Here is a 21,295-nt window from a genome sequence, read left to right on the forward strand (position 1 = left end):
GCTCGATGGGGCCCAGTTGGTGCACAATGAGAGGAAGTGTAAATAATGGTTCTCTGAAGAACAATGCAATAAAGAAAGGAATAAACAGCACTCCCCCTGAAAGCAGAAATTGACTGGGGTAATGCCTCTTTTAAAGCACTGGTCAATAGTAGATTTAAAGCAATAAGATGTTAAGTTGGTAGAATAGATTGTTGACACAGGGCAGACTGTACCCATATGAAATTCACATAATTTTTTTTCACACAAATAGAGCTTTCATGTTTTTCTTAGTTTCTGTTATAAAGTTTTGCATCAAATAAAAACTTAAATTTAGGCCAAAATGTATTTTGTTACATTTCTTTGTTGAAAATAACACAAAACAGTGTATGTTAATTAGTTATAGAGTCCACAAACTGTGGTGTGTGTGTATATACTGTATATATATATATATATATATATATATATATATATATATGAAAATTGATCAATCTTGTTGTACTGACAGCCTGTCTCATCTCTTGAGGCCCTGAAATGCCATGACAGTACAAATATTCCTTAAATGACACCTTTTTGGAGAGTAGACAGTCCAAGGTATTTAGTAAGAGGCAAGGCAAGTTTTTAAAAGTTTTTTTTTTTTTTGCAAACTGAACAGTCTATCTGCATTTAGTAAATCAACCTCATTGTGTACAACCAGCTAATCTCAACCTTTTACCCCAAGCAACCCTTGAAAACATTTTTTTAGGTCTACGGGATCCCCTGCTAAAACGAGTTTATTGGGGATCAGTGGGAATAATGTTGCCCTTACAGTGGTAGCCAGTGGAAACAATGTTCCCTTTACAGTGGGGATGAATGGGATGAATCTCCCCTTATTATGGGCCAAAGCCACCAGGCAAAGCCAATAGCAAGACACCAAGTGGTTTATTTACTAAAGCTGGAGAGTGCCAAATCAGGCTCACTTCTGCATAGAAACCAATCAGCTTCCAGGTTTTATTGCCAAAGCCTAATTGACCAAGTTGAGGTGGGAAGATGGTCCCCCTTACAATGGTAGTCAGAATGTCAACCTTATGGACAGTTGGGGGTTTATTTACTAAAGATGGAGAGTGCCAAATCAGGCTCACTTCTGCATAGAAACCAATCAGCGTCTAACCTCAACTTGGTCAATTAGGCTTTGGCAATAAAACCTGGAAGCTGATTGGTTTCTATGCAGAAGTGAGCCTGATTTGGCACTCTCCAGCTTTAGTAAATAAACCACTTGGTGTCTTGCTATTGGCTCTGCCTGGTGGCTTTGGCCCTGGAACTATGCAGGCACCATCAAATGAGAGATGAATCAACCACAGCTTACGGAACCCCTAGCAACCTCTGGAGGATCCCTGGTTGAGAACAGCTGGTATACACAGTTAGTGTATAGAATAAGCCCCAATGCTTCCATACAAAAAGCCATGTAGGATTTTTTTTTTCTGGCTTAAGAAATTCATAGCTGGTTGCAATTTGCACTTACAAAAGTCTTGTAAAGCAATTATATATGTATCACTGTATTTAACAAAAGTAGAATTACCCTTTAACTTTTCTTTAGTATTTTTTTTCAACATGCAGCATAGAAATTGTTTATAGTGCCCCATAACACTTATAACAGTGCCTTTAAATATGTTCATCATCCGTTTTTACCAGTTTTCCTAATCTCTGGCCTTCCATGTTTAAAGTGGTTGTAAAGGCAGAAAGTTTTTTCCTTAACCACTTGCCCTCCAGAGGATTTACCCCCATTCCTGACCAGGCCATTTTTTGTGATACGACGCTGCGTTAATTTGACTGACAACTGCGTGGTGATTCAATGCTGCACCCAAATGAAGTTTATATCCTTTTTTTCCCACAAATGAAACTTTCTTTTTGGTGGCATTTGATTGCCTCTGTGTTTTTTATTTATTGCGCTATAAACAAAAAAAGACCTTAAATTTTGAAAAAAAAAAAACAATATTTTTGACTCTTTGCTATAAAACGTATCCAGTAAAAAAATTATAAAAAATCAAATTTCGTCATAATTTTAGGCTAAAATGTATTCTGCTACATGTCTTTGCTAAAAAAATCCCAAAACTAAGCTAATTGGTTTATGTGAAAGTTATAGCGTCTACAAATGGCGGTATATATACTGGATTTTTTTTTATACTAGTAATGGCGGCGATCAGCGACTTATAGCAGGACTGCGGCAGGCATTCTGACACTGGGGGGAACTGACTAACTGCCACTGACATCCCATTGACACTAATACAGTGATCAGTACTAATAAAAACCACTGACACTGTACTAATGACACTGGGCAGGAAGGAGTTAACATCTAGGGCTGTGTGCTGTTTTACAATGTTGTCTGTGTGTGTTTTATTGTGTAAGCACGCTGCTTTGTACTGCTATGCAGAGCAATAAAAAGCAGAATGCTGGTGCTGACAGGGGAGAGATCTGTATTGTTTACATACAGACCTCTCCCCTGTCAGTATTCCTCGGCTATTGCCAGGTGCCATAGGGAAATCTCTGGCCAGGACCCGGCGATCAACAACTGTAGCCACCAATGGCGGCGCAGGTAGGGAGGCGCGCACGCCCCCTATCTGGAAATACAAATTCATGTATATATATGTGATTTTGTGCAGCCCTGCCTTCCTGTAGCAGCAGTTCTGCTATAGGGCAGTCGGGAAGCTGTTAATGCATTCCCTGCAAGGTAAAAATCTTCTAGCATGCAGCTCCCCCCCCTAGCCTCCCATCATACTTACCTCAATCCAGTGATGTACACACGAGCAGAGGCTCTCTCGGCTCTCTCCCTCCTCATTGGCTCAGATACAACAGAGGAAGCCATTGGCTCCTGCTGCTGTCAATCACAGCCAGTGGGGAGGGAGCAGGGGTGGGGTCAAACTGCGCTCTGTGTGTCTTATGGACATGCAGAGCTTGGGATGGGGCACACTCAAGTGTTCCCATAGCAAGCTACTTGGTGGGGGAAGGAGCCAGGAGCACCAGCGGGGGACCCAATAAGAGGAGGATCAGGGTTGCTCTGAGCAAAACCATTGCAGGTAAGTATAATGTTTGTTTGTTTTTTTCAGAAAAACAAAATCTAGCATTTACAATGACTTTAATTTCTGTTTTGATTTAAAAACTAGCAGTTGATATAAATCCCAGGAGGTGATATTTTGCTTTGATATGAAGTTTTCTGTCAGTGGAATTGCCTAATTTAATTTGCTAGTATGCAGAGAGAAGTACAAATTGTAACAGTTGTAAATCAGTCTGAGACTCCTACTATTCATTTACCCCAAGCTGTTCTTTTAATTGGCACCCCTTCAAAGCATAAAGTACAATTTCCAATCTATGCCACTGTGTTCCTGGAAAAAGCAAGTAATAATACAAATGCCACACAAAGACAGGCAGTGTAAAAGAGCTGATATAAATGTTTATTGATGGAATGTGGAGCATTTCTGTAAAGAGCACCAGGTGCAGGAGATCAAAGCCAAAGCGGTTGTTTGAAAATGCTGGATTTTATCACAATGACCTGTGAAAAGAAAACAGAGAAAAAAAATAAACATTGAGCACAATAAAATAAACATTCCCCATAAATTATTTGTTAAAATTATTACCACCATTTAGTGTTTACAATTTTCAGTGCTGCCAACTTTTGCTTTCTCAGTGATTCTTCCCCGAACTTCCTAGCTTTACAGGAAAGACTTAAAGTAATATTAATCCCTTTAGTTTTTCTAAGCACTTTCAGCAGCTGATTTAATAACTTGAGTATAGTTGCTCCTTTCTTGTTTAATGCTTTTTATTGTTTCAACAGAGAATATGGCTTTCAAAGTGCAGAGATCAATAAAAGTTATAGGTTGTATAGTAAAATCATATAGAACCATTAATATTAACTGTATCAATATAACAAGAGATGAACAGTCATTCAAGGACTACACAGCTTCTTTATATTTTAATAATTCCTATGTTCCAGTATAAGATGGTGCCATGACAGCTGACACGGGTTTTAGGGTGGCCTTTTATCTTGCATCATCCTATGGAGCCAACCTGAAAAATGGAGTCTAGAGTTGTGTCTATTTATACTGTGTGCATCAATAGAAACACACAACCTCATAGCCTAGGATGGCAAGGTGCTTCCCTCCTCCCTCTTCCCTCCTCTCTTCTCCAAACTAACAGACTGGCTGGAGACTGCATTGCATTTACTGCCAGAGTGCTGAAATTGTGTCTATACCAGGGGCGGACTGACCATTTGGAAACTCGGGCACTGCCCGAGGGCCCGGGGTCAGTAGGGGGCCCCATGAGATGCCCCTGGTACCTTTTTCATAGGCATTTTTGAGTTTGGGCAAGGACACAGGGGCCCCATGATCCCCTATTGCCTGGGGGGTCAGTAGGGGGCCCCATGAGATGCCCCTGGTACCTTTTTCATATGCATTTTTGAGTTTGAGCAAGGACACAGGGGCCCCATGATACCCTATTGCCTGGGGGGCCAGTAGGGGGCCCCATGAGATGCTCCTGGTACCTTTTTCATAGGCTTTTTTGAGTTTGGGCAAGGACACAGGGGCCCCATGATCCCCTATTGCCCGAGGGCCCCATGAGTTGTCAGTCCGCCCCTGGTCTATACACAGTTTTTGTATTAGGAGAGCTGTAGTTATTTTTAAAATATAAATAAATAAGCTAACAAAAAACACATGAGCCCCCAAAGTTAACCAGCCCAGCACACCATGCTTGAGAGCTGGTATCCCCATAGCAAGGGAGACAGTGAGCATGCAGCCCTCCCACTGTGCAGATACCAGCCCACATGCTCTTATCATATACTTTAAGAGTGCTTACCACAAAAAGGAAGCACCTTGCCCAAAGCACTGGTGACAGATGTTGGGTGCTGCTATGGGGGGGCTTATGTGTCACCTACCTGCCCCCATGGGAGGGAAGTAGTGGGTTATTCCCTTCCTGGAGAACTAGTTATTATGGATTTTTAGACCCTTTACCAGTTTACCGTGTGTGCAGGTATAACATTAAAATAAACACTGTTATCAAAAATAGTTTTTTTGTGGTCATTTTTTTTTATATTTACCCTTCAGGTTCCAGCACTGTTCAAACGTGGAAGGTTCCCCCTCTCAACCTTGGGATTTAGCAATGAGGGGGATCCAAGCAGTAGCACAATTTATATGAAGGCATCTTCCTGGACGGAAAGTGTCTCCCCATAGTTCTTTATGATACCATTGCCCATGTATAGAGTAATCAAATAATAATTTATAAATATACCCTAACCCTAGAATTGCTGAAACTTTGCAGAAGAATTATTTTCAAGTCCCCAGGGAAGAAATGTGAAAAACAATCTCTATAAACAACAGGCTTTTTAGAAGGAAGAAGCAAAGAAGGCAGCAAAAGATAAAAAAACATGAGAAAAGAAGGCTATAGCTCCACCTGCTGGTCCAAAAAACAGGCATGCAAAGTGTGGATATGCAATACTTTATATTTGAAGTGTTTTATAGGCTCAAGGTGTTTTACCTTCATGTATTCTATGCATTAAGTTAAAAATAACGTCTGTGTGCTGCAGGCCCCCAAGCTTCCCCCCAATACATACCTGAGCCCCATTGTAATCCAGCAATGTGTACAAGAGCCTCGGCTCTCCGGGGACTCTCCATCCTCATCGGATGAGACAGCAGTTGGAGCCATTGGATCCCGCTTCTGTCAATCACAGCCGGTGAGCCAATGAGAAGAGAGAGGGGTGGGGCAGAGCTATGGCTCTGTGTATAAATGGACACACAGAGCAGCGGCTCAGGAGCAAGCCTGCTTGGGTGCCCCCATGGAAAGCTGCTTGCTCTGGGGGCACTTGACAGGAGGGAGGGGCCAGCAGCACCAGCGGGGAACCCGAGAAGAGAAGGATTGGGGCTGCTCTGTTCAAAACCACTGCATAGAGCAGGTAAGTATAACATGTTTGTTTTAGTTTTTTTAAGTATTTTTTTGCATTTTCTTTAGTGCTGACCATAATAAAGGAAGAAAAGCTCTGCTATTATGTAATCCAGTAAATTCAATACTCTTCTTATGTAATCCAACAAGTCTCCCTTTTGTTTTTGCTTGTGGCGACCGCCTTAGATCACATTTTCAACAGAGTCTTAACCATAAAAAGATAAAGGAATCATTCACAAAACCACTGTATATTCCCTTTCAGTATACACTTGTGATGAAAGTAACTATTGTCCAAAGCACACCGTATTTATGAGTGTATAAGAAGTAGCAGAATGGATACTGTAAGTAGACAAAATACATTTGAAGGAAGAAAGCTGACTTTGACACTTATTATGAAACCTGGCCAGGCTACATTTTAAAATCTCAGATTGCTGTATGTCACACTACTAGAGACCTCCTCAAATCTTATTCTACAGTAAAAGGTGTAATATTGTCACCCCACTTTACAGGGGCCATAACACGACTGGTTACCCAGGCCTTCAAACAGAAACCGATCCTGTTGGAACATATTGCATTGTGACACTGACCTTTTTTGATATCGGTTTTGTTCCTTGCACAGATAAAACATTAACAAAACTTTATTACAAAAGTAAAAATATAATTGTAAAGCTGCATGTGGCCCCAAGCATCTTTCTTATTGTATTTCTTTTACAGCAGCAGCAATAAACATATCATATTATCTTCTCTTCAGTGCAATAAAACTAATTTTATTTCTGTTATGCTGATAGCTGGACCTATAATAAAGAGTTTAAAATACCTAATATATATATATATATCTATTATATATATCTATATCTATATATATATATATATATATATATATATATATATATATATATATATATATGGAAGATGCAGTTCAGTTTTGGGCACCAATTCACAAAAAGAACATTGGAGAACTTGAGAAAGTACAGAGAAGGGCAACCAAACTGATAAGAGGCATGGAGGAGCTCAGCTATGAGGAAATATTAGAGGAATTGAATTTATTCTCTCTTGAGAAGAGGAGATTAAGGGGGGATATAATCACCATTTATAAATACATCAGTGGTTCATACAGTGCAGTGGTCGGCAAGCCGCGGCTCGCGAGCCACATGCGGCTCTTTACCCACTCTAATGCGGCTCTTCTGTGTGCCGGGCGCCTGCTCCCCTCCCTCCTCTCGGTTGGCCGCCCCAAAAGTCCGCGCGGACCTTTTAATCCGGCCCGCGGATGTGGCTGTCAGGATGTGTGTAGGCGGGGCAGCGTGCCGAACGTGAGGGGAGGGGAGCTAGGCTCCTCTCACAGTCCGCCCTGAAGACCCGAACGGCGCGGGAAGACAGCGAGAGGAACGCGCGGAGCAAAGGTAAGTGAATTGACACGGGGGACTTGGCTTACTAGAAGGGGGGGGGGGAATAGTACTGTGGGGGATGAAATACTATATGAGGGATGAAATACTATATGAGGGATGAATTACTATATGAGGGATGAATTACTATGGGGGATGAATTACTATATGAGGGATGAATTACTATATGGGGGATGAATTACTATGGGGGATGAAATACTATATGAGGGATGAATTACTATATGAGGGATGAATTACTATATGAGGGATGAATTGCTATATGAGGGATGAATTGCTATATGAGGGATGAATTGCTATATGGGGGGATGAAATACTATATGAGGGATGAAATACTATATGAGGGATGAAATACTATATGAGGGATGAATTACTATATGGGGGGATGAAATACTATATGAGGGATGAAATACTATATGAGGGATGAATTACTATATGAGGGATGAATTGCTATATGAGGGATGAATTGCTATATGGGGGGATGAAATACTATATGAGGGATGAAATACTATATGAGGGATGAATTACTATATGGGGGGATGAAATACTATATGAGGGATGAAATACTATATGAGGGATGAATTACTATATGAGGGATGAAATACTATATGGGGGGATGAAATACTATATGGGGGGATGAAATACTATATGAGGGATGAAATACTATATGGGGGATGAAATACTATACGGGGGATGAAATACTATATGAGGGATGAAATACTATATGAGGGATGAAATACTATATGAGGGATAAAATACTATATGGGGGGATGAAATACTATATGAGGGATGAAATACTATATGGGGGGATGAAATACTATATGAGGGATGAAATACTATATGAGGGATGAAATACTATATGGGGGGATGAAATACTATATGGGGGGATGAAATACTATATGAGGGATGAAATACTATATGAGGGATGAAATACTATACGGGGGATGAATTACTATACGGGGGATGAATTACTATACGGGGGATGAATTACTATATGGGGGATGAATTACTATATGGGGGATGAATTACTATGGGGGATGAATTACTATATGGGGGATGAATTACTATGGGGGATGAATTACACTATGGGGGATGAATTACTATATGGGGGATGAATTACTATGGGGGATGAATTACTATATGGGAGATGTATTTTCAGTTTTAAAAATGTGGCTCTCAAAATAAATTTCAATCATGGTTTTGGCGAGATTTGGCTCAGTTGAAAAAAAAGGTTGCCCACCACTGATATAGTGAACTCGGTGTAGAGTTATTCACCCTGAGGTCATCACAGAGGACAAGGGGGCACTCTTTACGTCTGGAGGAAAAGAAATGTAATCTCCAAACAGGGAAAGATTTCTTCACAGTGAGAGCTGTGAAATTGTGGAATAGACACCCTAAAGAGTTGGTTCTGGCCAGCTCAGTGGATTGCTTCAAAAAAGGCCTGGATTGTTTCTTGGATACACAGAATATAACTGGATACTAACATTTATAGGTCAAGTTGATCCAGGGAATATCTGATTGCCTCTCAGGGGATCAGGAAGGAATTTTTTTCCCCAGCAGGAGAAAATTGGATCATGCTTTGCTGGGTTTTTTTTTTGCCTTCCTCTGCATCAATTGTGGGTATAGGATTATAACTTTTTTTTCTATGATTGAACTGGGTGGACTTGTGTCTTTTTTCAGCCAGACTAACTATGTACCTAGTAAGTGTATATACACACTTACTAGGTACACCTATTTCATTGCTTGGTAACACAAATTGCTAATCAGCCAATCACATGGCAGCAACTCAATGCATTTAGGCATCTAGATATGGTGTAGACGATTTGCTGAACTTCAAACCGAGCATCAGAACAGGAAAGAAAGGAGATTTAAGTGACTTTGAACGTGACATGGTTCTTGGTTCCAGGCGGGTCAGTCTGAGTATTTCAAAAACCGCTGATCTACTGGGATTTTCACGCACAACCATCTCTAGGGTTTACAGAGAATGGTCCAAAAAGAGAAAATTTCCAGTGAACAGTAGTTGTGTGGACTAAAATGCCTTGTTGATATCAGAGGTCAGAGGAGAATGGGCAGACTGGTTGCTGTAACATTCAGATGGTAGGGTCAGAATTTGGCGTAAACAACATGAAAGCATGGATCCATCCTGCCTTGTATCCTTGAATAAGAACATGCAGGGAAAAAAAAATACAGGATTCGCTATTAGCGAAAGGTGTATCAGTATGTGTCTAAGCTTTCAGACTAGGCTGCAGGATTAAATATGCAAGTGTTCAAGTTTGACAGAATATCCATCTTGATTGCAAATGTTTTTTGTGGTGCAGAAGAGGAAGAAAGAAGGAAAAGTTTAAGTTTGGAGAGGGGCAAAAGTAAAGAGGGGTATTGAATTAAGGGTGTAGATCAGTAGAGCAGGGAAAGTAAAAATGAGAGTCAGGCGAGGGGTACCCTGGTTATTGGTGGTGGTGCACCATAGGTTATATCATCATAATTCCAATAGTCTGCGGTCAACGCTTCTCAGGAGGAATGCCATGATCCATGGGTCCCAGACACATCAAAATTAGAACATTTGAAAATTTGGCTAAAAAATAAAGTTTTGGTTTTAGAACTAATGTAAACCTTAATAACAAATGATCTGCTTATACTCCCCTAGCTCTAACATTTAATTTACTGCAATACATTTTCATATACTTTCATCACTTTTGTCTACCATCATACCAGGCTCAGTTGGGCAATAGTTGCATGCAGAGTGTTTTTTCAGCAGGAGTTCGGAGAACTGGATTCATGTAATGGCAAGGGGTGCTGGAGGGCCTATTGATGCTGGCTGCTGGGGGATCTATTGTTGCTGGCAGGGGAACTATTATTGCTGGGGTGGATTTATTGATGCTGGGGGGAATTTTGTTGCAGGCAATCCATTGTTGCTGGGGGAAACTATTGTTTCTGGGGGGGTCTGTTGTTGATGGAGGGGTCTTATGTTCCTCGTGGGATCAATTTTTTCTGGGAGGGACCCACTGTTGAGGGAGGAGTCTATCATTTCTTGGCTTCTTGACATCTATTGATGCTAGCTGCTGGGAAATCTATTGTTGCTGGCAGGGGTTTATTGTTGCTGGGGGTATTTTGTTGCAAGGAATATATTGTTGCTGTGGGAATCTATTGTTGCTGGGGATCTATTGTTGCTGGCTGCATGGGATCTATTTTACTGCTTTTCTTGTTATAATTAACCAATTCCATACACATTACTTAGCACCACGAATGGATACTTGGTTCTGTATCCTCTAAAAGGAACAGTACTAGAAGGTGGATACGGGGTGGAACCAAGGGACGGTGTTCAGAGGTGGGTAAGGGATGGAAACAAGGGGTGACTCAAAAGGGGGGAGAACCTGCACCTATTGTCTGAGAAAAAAGTCCTGATTGCACTCACAAAACTGCTGCTGGAGGGCCAAGGGGCTGCTGTCAACAGGCAGAGACACTGATCCATCATCATTCCAAGGGTGAAGCTGGGGTATACATGTACATGAACACTTTTCCCTGAAGAGCAGAGGGAAGGACATAGTGACAGGATTTAGGTTGCCAATAAAGCGGAGTTCCAGTTAAATAAAAAAATTAAATAAAATTCAGAAGCTGCAAAAACTGTAGTTGCTGACTTTTAAAATTCAGGCACTTACCTGTCCCTCGGTCCAGCAGTGTCCTCACCACCGCTGGTTTCACTGGCCGTCTTCTCACCCTGGCGCCGGCAACTTCAGTGTGGACATCCAGATGTGACAGCTTGCAGCTTCAGTAGTGCTGCGTTTTGTGAATGGTCCCGTAGTCTTCTGGGACCTGTCACGTGTCCCAGAAGACTATGGGGAGGAAAACTTCTGCTTCCAATCACCTTAGGCGATCGCAGCGGAAATGGGAGCGGGTATCTATCAAATTCAGGTACCCGCTCCTCCACTGCTCCCCAAAGGTGCCAAACCATAACAGGGACAAAGGCTTAAAGCAGAATTTCCCCTTTTTGTGGAGCTCTACTTTAATCTGCCCTGAAGTCTCTTGCCAGTTCTGGACAGCTTGGGGAATCCTCCCACATGGTATCTTAACAAATGTCAAGGGCATAGATTGGCTGTCACATAGCTGTAAAATGTCCTATAATTTGAAAAAGTGTCCCTCCTGTAAAGATGAGAAACAAAATGGAGTCAGATAATCATATCATCCTTATATTGAGAGTTCCTGTAATTCTGTTTTCCTGTACTAGATTTTCTGTTCTTGAATTATTTTGGTATTATATAACCTTTGTAACATATCTTGTATCTTGTTGGGACAGCTGTGGTTTCTCTTTTGCAAGAAATTGTTGGCCGAACAACCATGATCATTTCTCGGAAATCACTATTTTGCTAATAAGTCCCTTAGTCCCTTTTGCATAATCATAGTTTGAGTTATTATGACAATTAATCTTTACTTGTGTCCAAGAGGTCAGTGTGACCACATCTGGTATTGATACCATCAGTCAGGAATTTCTCGTGATTTGGTCTTATGTCCGTGATAGAAAACCATTGTGTGAGATTACTATAAAACACACAGCCATGTAACCAAAATCATCACATTGTCTCTGTATGTTTTGTGATCCAATGTACATTGTAATTCTTCAGTAAACTTATATCAGACGAATGTAACAAAATTGCCTTTGATGTCCTTCATTGAAAAGGCATATGTAACATTGGTGACCCTGGATCGTGTCTGCTTGACTGCATCTCCACCTCCGGCTCGCACCCCGCAACAGGAGGGACAGCACAGGCGCCTAAAGTGAAAAACTTTTTCTCATATTATTTATTGTCTTTGCTGTGCAGGAGTGAGGTGCTGGGTGGAGATTGCAGCTACAGAAGGTAACACGTTTCCATTGTTAATTTACAAATGCATTCTGTCTGTGTATGATTACTGAGAATAGAATTTCTTGAAAGAAAAGATAAACTGTATAGATAATAGTACCAAGTATTCATTTACCTTACTGTTTGGAATGAAAAAAAAAATAAAATATATATATATGTTTGAAATTATGGGACGTGTCTAAGCGGGTACCATGTTTTCTAAAGATTGAATAGAAGTTGTTGAATGCAGAATTTTTTGTATGTCTGATTTTTTGTGTATACTGTGGTCCTAGGACAAGTGGTCTTCAGCAGATAGCCACAGTGAATATATGACCTGCTAGAACTTAACCTTTCTGTCCCTCTCATGTACTGATTGCTATAAATATGTATTATTTAACTTCCAAAAGTGTTATACTACACTAAGTGCTGGTTCACATTAGTGCGATTTCTAATGCAACTTGAGTCTCACCGAGTAGCTTGACAAGGGAAATCAGATTATTTTCAGTGGTGCCAGTTCACATCAATGCAACTCTCTGTGTCAGGGGTAGACTGACAACTCATGGGGTCCCGGGCAATAGGGGATCATGGGGCCCCTGTGTCCTTGCCCAAACTCAAAAAAGCCTATGAAAAAGGTACCAGGGGCATCTCATGGGGCCCCCTACTGACCCCGGGCCCTCGGACAGTGCCCGAGTTTCAAAATGGTCAGTCCGCCCCTGCTCTGTGTAGTGGGATTTTGAAAAAGGTTCTTGTGCTACTGTAGTGCAATTTGGCTCCATAGAATATGCTAGCCAGATCCAAAGTTGCATCAAGGTCGCACTACATGATTGCACTGAATGTAGCATCTGAATACAGTTGCAGTAGTGTGAACCGAGCCAAACCTTTCATCAAACCTCTAAATGATTGCACTTGTTATTTTAAAAAGCCAGTATAAAGGAAAGGTTGTGGTAAAGAAGCAGTTGCAGGTTCAACTAATAAGTTTTGTATATTAATTCTTCATAGGCCATATAACTGGAGTGTGGCTGAAGCCCTCATACTTTGTGCTAAAAGGTGTCCTACTTTCAGAAAGTTGGGAATAATACAGTCTGGTAAGTCTAGCACTGCCAGGTAGGTTGCTTTGTAATCCTTTCAAGCTCCCAATGGCCTCCTCAGCGTCAAACAGTTCTGTTGTACAACAGCCCTCTTCTGTATCGCATGATATGCGCTTCCATAGATATAATTGCTCTGGTGGGCCACAAATTTTGCCACAATTCCTGCAATGTACAGTATATGACCTGACAATCATTTTTTTTTTTTTTTACACCCATATTTCATGAGTCTGTATCCCTCCACCCCGAAGTCACCCTTCCCCCTAACAGAATCCATGGGTTCTTCATTTCACCAGCTCCAGTCATTATTTAATTTGGCGTAGCTGTGTGTGCCTCAGCTCCTCTGCTGCATCATTCATTATTTTTAAAAATACAGCGAATGGACTCGGATCTCATTGAAGTGATGCAACCATACCTGTAGTCCATGGATAATTCCTCCAGTTCTGTAACTGAAGATGTGCAACTCTGTATGGATCTGTAACTAGAGCAGTGCAATGATTCACAGATTCACAGGTTGCAGTGTTTGCACGCCCCAAAGCAGAAACATAATAAATGCGCATTTTTGCATTATTCAATTTTTTTTTTTGCAGGAGGTGGATTTAGCCTTTAAAGGTTCCTGAAGCAAAACATTGTCTGCCCCCTTTGCTAATACTAACAAGATACGTTAGGCTGCTGGTACTGAGTTACGTTAAGATACTTCCCCCTACAGACATTTATTAGTAACAACTGGAATTTTACTTTCTCATCCCCCACAGTTATTACCTTTTGTATCAGTTGCCTCACCACTTAAATTATAAGCTCCCATGAGCAGGGCCCTCCTAACCCTCTTGTAATAAATTGTATTCTAGTTCAACTGTATTTATTTTTACGTGCTGTACAAATGTTTGCACTATATAAATCCTGTATTATAAAAAATATAATAAATGCTGGGCATTATATAGCTACCTGCTCCCTGTTTAGACCTGCGATCACAGTGTCTGACATAGGGAAGTCCTCCTGAGATGTCATGCCAATGAATGCCAAGAGCTGCGAAAAAGCAGCCATCGGCACCTATCATAAAAGGTTTAGTTGGTTGTGCTTGCTCTCCAGGCCAAAGGTTCCCAGTCCTCCACTGCACCATAACCTTCCCTCACAGGCATTTTGTTTAGTTTTGAAATAGTTCTTTGAACTTCGTATTCATTTACCAGCAGTATTTCCTTTGTGGGTTTCTCGAAGTAAGGTTTGTTATTTCTTCCTCCAAGCTAGGAATCTATAAAACATAGATGAGAATTCTCTTTGCAATAGGACCTAGCTTCCAATTTATTCTTTTATCAACACTTCTCCGTCATTCTTACCTGTTATTTTTTGTTTCATAGCAGGATTGCTTGTATTGTAGAGCAAAGTAATTGATCTTTAGTCACAACACACTTGGAACTTTGAAAAACAAATGTAAATTTCCCCAAAGAGACCAATCATTAACTTCCAGCCTTCTCCTCTTAGTTGTACATTTTCTACCATTAACCTTCCACTGCTGAAAGCCTATACAAAATGATGTAGTGTGAGGTTATATCAAGATCTAAATGAGACAATACAATTTATTCCCCTACAAGATGTTAAATTATATACTTGCAGGTGCCTTGGAGAATCATTATAAGAGCAAAAACCTATTGAAAAATGTTGCTGATCACAGTGCCATCAAAGAGCAACAAAGCTGTCAGCATCAGAACTCATACTGCGTGTATGAAATGATTGATACATACATAAATGATTGAAGGGCTTAGGAGGGTCCTTGGACATTAATTGTTGTCACAGTGGCAAGGAAACATCTCTGAAACAATCTGTCTGGGTCCTGGGGCTGATTATCACAGTCCAGTTTATGGCTCAGAAAATGACGCTTGAATCCCTCGGGGGCCGTTGACTGGGTAGATCTGCTGGGACCTTCTAATGAGTTTTGCTCTGTACCTAGAATAAAATGTAGAGATGTAAGTGTTAGCCACAATACAATAACAACAATTCCTAAATACTTTCATAGGATTAGTGCTTATTAAAGTAGATGTAAACCCAATCATGAATCTCTTATGCGGTTTTACATGTTAATAAAATTTCAAAAGTAATTTTTAACATTTTTACCTCTGCAGCATTCATTAAAAGTGGATCTCCACCCTAAAGGGGAAGTTCCGCTTTAAGGACTGGTCCCCCTTCCCCATTAAGGACTGGCATCTTTTGGGAGGGGGGGAGGAGCAGGTACCTGAAGTTGACAGGTACCCGCTCCCACTGCCGCTGCGATCGCCTAGGTGATCGTAAGCGGAAGTTGTTCCCCCCTCTTCCCTCCCTGTAGTCTTCTGGGACATGTGACAGATCCCAGAAGACTACGGGACCATTCACAAAGCACAGTGCTTCTCGTGCATGCGCAATGAGCACCCAGCTGTTAAGCTGCAAGCTGTCACAGCCGGGTGCCCACACTGAAGATGCCAGTGCTGGGAATACAGGGTGGCCGGTGAAACGGGCTGCGGGGGGGAACACCATGGGATCGAAGGACAGGTAAGTGTCCATTTTTTAAAAGTCAACAGCTACGTTTTTGTAGCTGCTGACTTTTATTTTTTTTTATTTTCACTGAAACTCCACTTTAAAGTAATAGTGATCCTGCCATGAACATCTTTGATTAGGCACTTCCTGTTATAGGGTCACAATGCTTTGCCCCTGTCTTTTCATTGTGCTCCTGTATTGCCACTTTATAACACATGCTTCTATTGGAGAGTGCTAGTAGCCATTTCCACACATATTACAGAAGCATGAACCACTATTGTCACTACCAGCAAATCTGCCCTAAAATAATGCCATGCAGCCATCACTGCAACTGAAGAAATGTACAAGAAAAAGTTTAACTCAAGTAAGTCTAATATACCTTCCTATATATTTACTAATGCTAACAGTATAAGCATTGAGAATATTTTGTAGTTAATGTTGATTGAGAAAGTTTAGTTCCACTTTCAAAGTCCATTGTGAATGTCTTGTAGGGTCTCGTATCACAACTTTGACTGGGATCTGATGCTGAGACAAATCAGTCATCTCTGACTCTAACATAAAGATTTGAGATCATCCTAGATTTAAGATCATCAAGATGTCATCCTAATATTTACCTGTAAACCTAACTCTGAAGTTTAATGTACATTTAACTCTACTCCCATAGAACCTGCAGGAATACTGTCCAGGTCCTTCCCAGTTACTCTGCCCTGCAGCCAGGCACATAGGCTCATTCGCATGTTTCTCTAATAACCAGTCTAGGGCTGTTGTTTTTGCTGTTTCTATTTTTTGGAGAAGTTGGCTAGGGAGATATCTGGATACTCCTAAAATAGGAACTATGTACATTGAGGACTTTACCTAATCGTCAGGATAAGCTATGTTGGAGCCCTTGCTTGAATCAAACAGTGGATTTCTGCTTAAGGCCATAGTAGTAGTAGCAGTAGTTACTTCTTTAGAGCCCCAGAGCAGTATCACTTTAAGGATTAGGTCAGATGGACAAAACTCTTTGGAAACACCTTCCGTTGTTCCCTTTGCTAGACCTGCAGCTGAATTTCTAGCACCAGAGGGGGTTAAACAGCACTTAGTCCTTAGAGATGTCTGTACTCACAAGGCCCAAGAGCAACCGGATGCCTTCCTTTCTGATGCCAGACCAAATCTTCAGTAGACAGCCTCTCAGTCAGCATAGTAGAACCCAGATCTAAGCATTCAGGCCCTCAGGATGCCCATCTGGGGCCGCATGGCAGTGGATGCCTGGGAGGGTAACGTGCCCTCTCCCTGGCTAGATCAGTACTGGACAGGAAAAAATCCCCAAACCCTGTGTGCTCATTCTATATATACAGTTACCCAGCATGCCTTCAGAGCCCCTCTCTCTGGGATAGGCTGAGGCTGTATTAATGTTCATGCTGCCATCTGCATAACTCCACACCTATCATCCAGAAACTTCTAAAGTTTCCTGGATATGGCTGAAGCTAGACTAGCAGCAGCTGAGCACACAGAAAAAACCTAACTAAAGATCACAGCTTACCCAGTACAGTGAGCTAACCATGCTTTTTCCTAACAAATATTTACAGCCGCTCTACCTAAAGAGTGACAGCTAAATCTACCTATCAAAAAACACAACTAATTATATCTATCTAACCCTAGCACCTACCTAAGAGGGTGCTACATACATTAAAACTAAGTTCCCTTTCAAATGTTCATTACGATCAGGTCTGCCTGTCAGTTTTTCAGGTGGACCTGACCAGAAGGTCCATGTAGCCCTATGGACCGGGAGGTATAAACAGACTTGTGCCAATTTACACTCGCCTACCTCTGGACCTGACCAGGTTCAGTAAAAAAAAATGGAAAAGCACTGCATTCTTTTCTGCCTTCTGTTTTGGATTGGAGGTAGCCAAATGAAAATGCACACTGGAGTCTGTTTACACATGACCACCCACAGAGCTCGGTGGTAGTACCGCTCACCAAAACGTGACATGATGTTTAGGTTTTACCGCAGCCACAGAGCACAGTATTGCGATTGCAGCATGTGTACCTCCATGAGCAGCTGTATGTTAGTGTTCAGATGGCCTAAGAGCTCAATCGCGTGAGGTTGTGGGCTGGTAAAACCCCAGGGTTAAGACATATTTTTCCTGACCCCAACCCCCCAACCGCTATCCTCTTTAGCTTCCGGGGCAGTGATTGCCCACTATGTTCTGAACTGACTCCATGCTGCCCACACTAACTGTTCAGCTGTTGACTTTAGCAAGTTTAATATATAAAGAGTTCTGGGGATGAGCATTAAGATATTAACATGCTTTTAACAGTCTTCACACTTCTATGACTTTTCTAAGACAGAACAACATGTTCTCCTGTCTCTGTGTTCATCTGAAAATATAATACTTGATGTTCACATCTCCCAGGTAGCCAGCATAATAAAGTCTTGATTGCATTTTGTTCTCCTAGAGAAGCTTCAAGAAATGCTCCATTGGAAGTGGATGGAAAAAACATATCCAAATGGAGAAGTTCATTCAGGTTAGATGCCATTTTTGCTTGGCCTTTCAGTAAATGCCACACCAAATTGGTTTATAAAGCTTCTCATGGCCTTTTCATCCTGTTAAATAGTACCGTCAAATTAGTAAGGGTGCCCAGAACTACCTCCTTCCCTAAGACTATTTGACCACAATTAAATGGTCTTAGGCAAGGTGGTAGTTGTGGGCACCCTTACATTTTGGTTCGTGAACAAACTCTTATGTCAACCTAAGGTGGGCAGCAGATTTTAAAAGTTTGCACTACATATGCCTAAAAGGACTCCTGACTTGGGGAACACAAGGGGACCAAAAAAGAGAAAAAGCTGTACACCAAACCACAGTGTTTTGACCAATATGGTGTTGACAATCAACTTTCCAGAAGATGTGTTTCTCTATTCTGTACTGCAACATCAAATATTTAACTTGCCAATATCAATGAATCAGAGATATATGTGCAACAGAGAAAGTTCCACTGATACCCAAGACCATTGACATGTATCCCACTGAGATACCAGAGACTGACGATACTAATAGAAAAAAACATGATCATTTTTTCTGATATACAGTATTTTAGGAAACTGACATCCAGTCAGGATCTACTTTCAACAGTAAGCATGTTTGGGCTTGAATTCTAGAAGGGAATGGATTGACGTGTCTACTTATGGGTTATCCCAAGCAAGTGCTGGGAAAGCTGTTCACATCCTTGTCAGTTTAATATGTATGGCTGATTTAGAGGTAGCGGATTTTAATCTAATTATAAGAAATGTCATACTCTCTTAAACCCCCTATATTCCCCCATTCTACTATTGCTTTACATACAGTATAAGCATTCTACTTGCTCCAATTCATCTGCCAGAAATAGATGAAATAAAGTACTTCCATGTATGGGGGAGCAGTTTTTTCACTAAAAAGCACTATTCAGAATAAGGATTTCAGAAGACATGGCCCTCCCATTTAGTAATGCCCTCTTCATAATCTGTAAATATAGTATTACTGTGGATAAGAGAAGGGTGGGCATCCTCGCAGTTTTAACTCATAGGGACTTCTGCACACATACATCTCCCTAATGCCCAGCAAAGATCTGTCCATTACGTTAACGAAGTCTTGGTATTCACATACAGGAAATAAATACAATTCACAACATAGGCACCAGAATTTTAAATGTAACTTTATTGGTATGACTAAGATCAGTTTTCCATTTTTCATTTATAAACTGTCTATTGATGTCTGGCATTAATCTTATGGATGAAGATCAAACCTAGACATAATCATTGTAAATGATCTGTACTGAAGGACCTAAGATGGACTATCAAAACATGGCAATTCTTGTGAATTAGGTGAAGCTGGTCAGTAGTATCTGGCTCATCGATTATTCAGCCTTTTTTTACTGTTCTGTCTCTTTGACATTTCATTTGGATCCTGATCCTCACTAACCTTTCCTTCAGTCTTCTCTGTTCTCTTCATCCTACTTAGTGAATGATTGAAAGCCTAACATGCATTTTTGATCTGTTTTCAGGATGTTCAAGGGGCATTGAGGATATCATGTGCTCTGCTCAGCTTTTACACATGTAAGCTCCTTGAGTTCTTAAATTTAAAGGGAATAGATAGTAAAAAGAGTAATTATTGTTAAGTAAACAATAATCAAAAAATAGCTAAGGATGAAATACTGCATATGAATATTTTGAATATGATTTTATGTGCAGGTAAACAGTAGGGGTATAGACTCCTTAGATGTTTTCAAGGCTATATTTGGCTGCACTGCTGAAAAAAGGCCTGTTTATAGAGTTCAACTTCTCTCTAAGTCTAAGAAGCTTCAATAAGTGTCTGAAAGCACTTTTGGGTACAGTGGTATGTGATTTATTTCCAGCTTCTATGGGATAGCCCTGGTAATTTGCCCACCACTGTCACATGTGCATACCTCTACTTTTTGAAATGAGAACGAGGGACACCTATTAGCAAACGTATGTAGGCATAGAACCACACCCCCACCATGCCCCCTTAAAGGAGAATTATAGAAAAAAAAATGATTAGTTAAACTCACAAGTTGTTTTTTTTTTTTACCACTACTATTCCTTTATATTGGCTTTTGAAAATTGCAAATGCAACAATTTATAAATTGGATGAAAGGTTTAGCACTGGAAAACACTCTTTGAAAGATAAAAAGTGCATTTTATATACAACTATATAGATTAGACCAAAATAGGGGACAAATGAGGAGAAAAGAGGGACAGAGGGACTTTGTTCCAAATCAGGGACAGTCCCTCAAAATCAGGGACAGTTGGGAGCTATGCATGTGGTCAGGGAGAGAATTCTTAGCTCTGCGTAAGCTCCAAGTGCTCCCAAAAGCTGTATATACTGGGGATAAGGAAGTGTTCCTGTTATTTGCCCTGGCAGAGTTAAAGGTAATTTTAAATGCATTTTAATGTGACTTTCACATTTGAAATGCTTGCTTCTCCATAGATTTGTAAGTCAATTAAATAAAATGATTTGCAGATCAATAGAAGGAGCCTTGCCTCATTCCACCTCCTTTCTTAACAATGCTTGGAAAATAAGATATCAGCCACATAAGAAGTACATTGTTTACAATGAGTCAGCCAACAAAACCACTTAACCCCTGGAAGGTTTTACCCCCTTCATGGGCAGGGCATTTTTTGCTATTCAGCACTGTGCTACCGTGTTACTAAACCCAGGACCATGCATTCACTATATTTGGTCTCCCCGAACCCTACATTCACTATATCTGGTCTCCTCGGACCCTGCATTCACTATATCTGGTCTCCCACAGTACACAAAACATTACAATACAATTATTTTAGTAAATATAAACTGCTAAATACTTTTTCTCATGTATTTCAGCAGTCGTGTAACTCCTATCAGTGTCCAGCAGAGCACTGGTTAAATCTTGTGGGAGTTTTCATTCTCCCCTAATTGTCCTAGGAGGCTGCAGGACCCCTGACCCTCTGTCTGGACAGTGCTGATTGGCCCTGTGCTGATCACAATCACTTTCCCAAGAAAAAAAAAACTCTCTACCAATACAAACCAAACTGAGCATGTGCAGCTTTCCCCCAAGGTTCTGTTCTATCACAGGA

The 21,295-nt window shown here is 40.9% G+C and overlaps 1 protein-coding gene across 3 annotated transcripts in view; it reads right to left on the reverse strand.

The window, feature by feature from the left end:
- Nucleotides 1–3,383: 3,383 nt before the first annotated feature.
- Nucleotides 3,384–21,295, reverse strand: part of SHISAL2A (shisa like 2A) — a 102,314-nt gene continuing 84,402 nt past the window's right edge. For 2 of the 3 annotated variants that reach the window (XM_089666626.1, XM_089666625.1), the window contains exons 3-4: nucleotides 14,937–15,138; nucleotides 3,384–3,502 (exon numbers count right to left, since the gene is read on the reverse strand). In XM_089666626.1, the coding sequence (XP_089522752.1) occupies nucleotides 14,954–15,138 (185 nt within the window). In that variant the 3' untranslated portion in view covers nucleotides 3,384–3,502; nucleotides 14,937–14,953. Of the gene's footprint in view, nucleotides 3,503–10,692; nucleotides 10,800–14,936; nucleotides 15,139–21,295 lie in introns of all 3 variants that reach the window. The other variant, XR_016310501.1, reaches the window with a different exon arrangement.

The sequence above is a fragment of the Staurois parvus genome, unplaced genomic scaffold (assembly GCF_062004578.1).
Source record: "Staurois parvus isolate SC_StPar_1 unplaced genomic scaffold, SC_StPar_1.0 ptg002753l, whole genome shotgun sequence".
NCBI lineage: Eukaryota > Metazoa > Chordata > Amphibia > Anura > Ranidae > Staurois > Staurois parvus.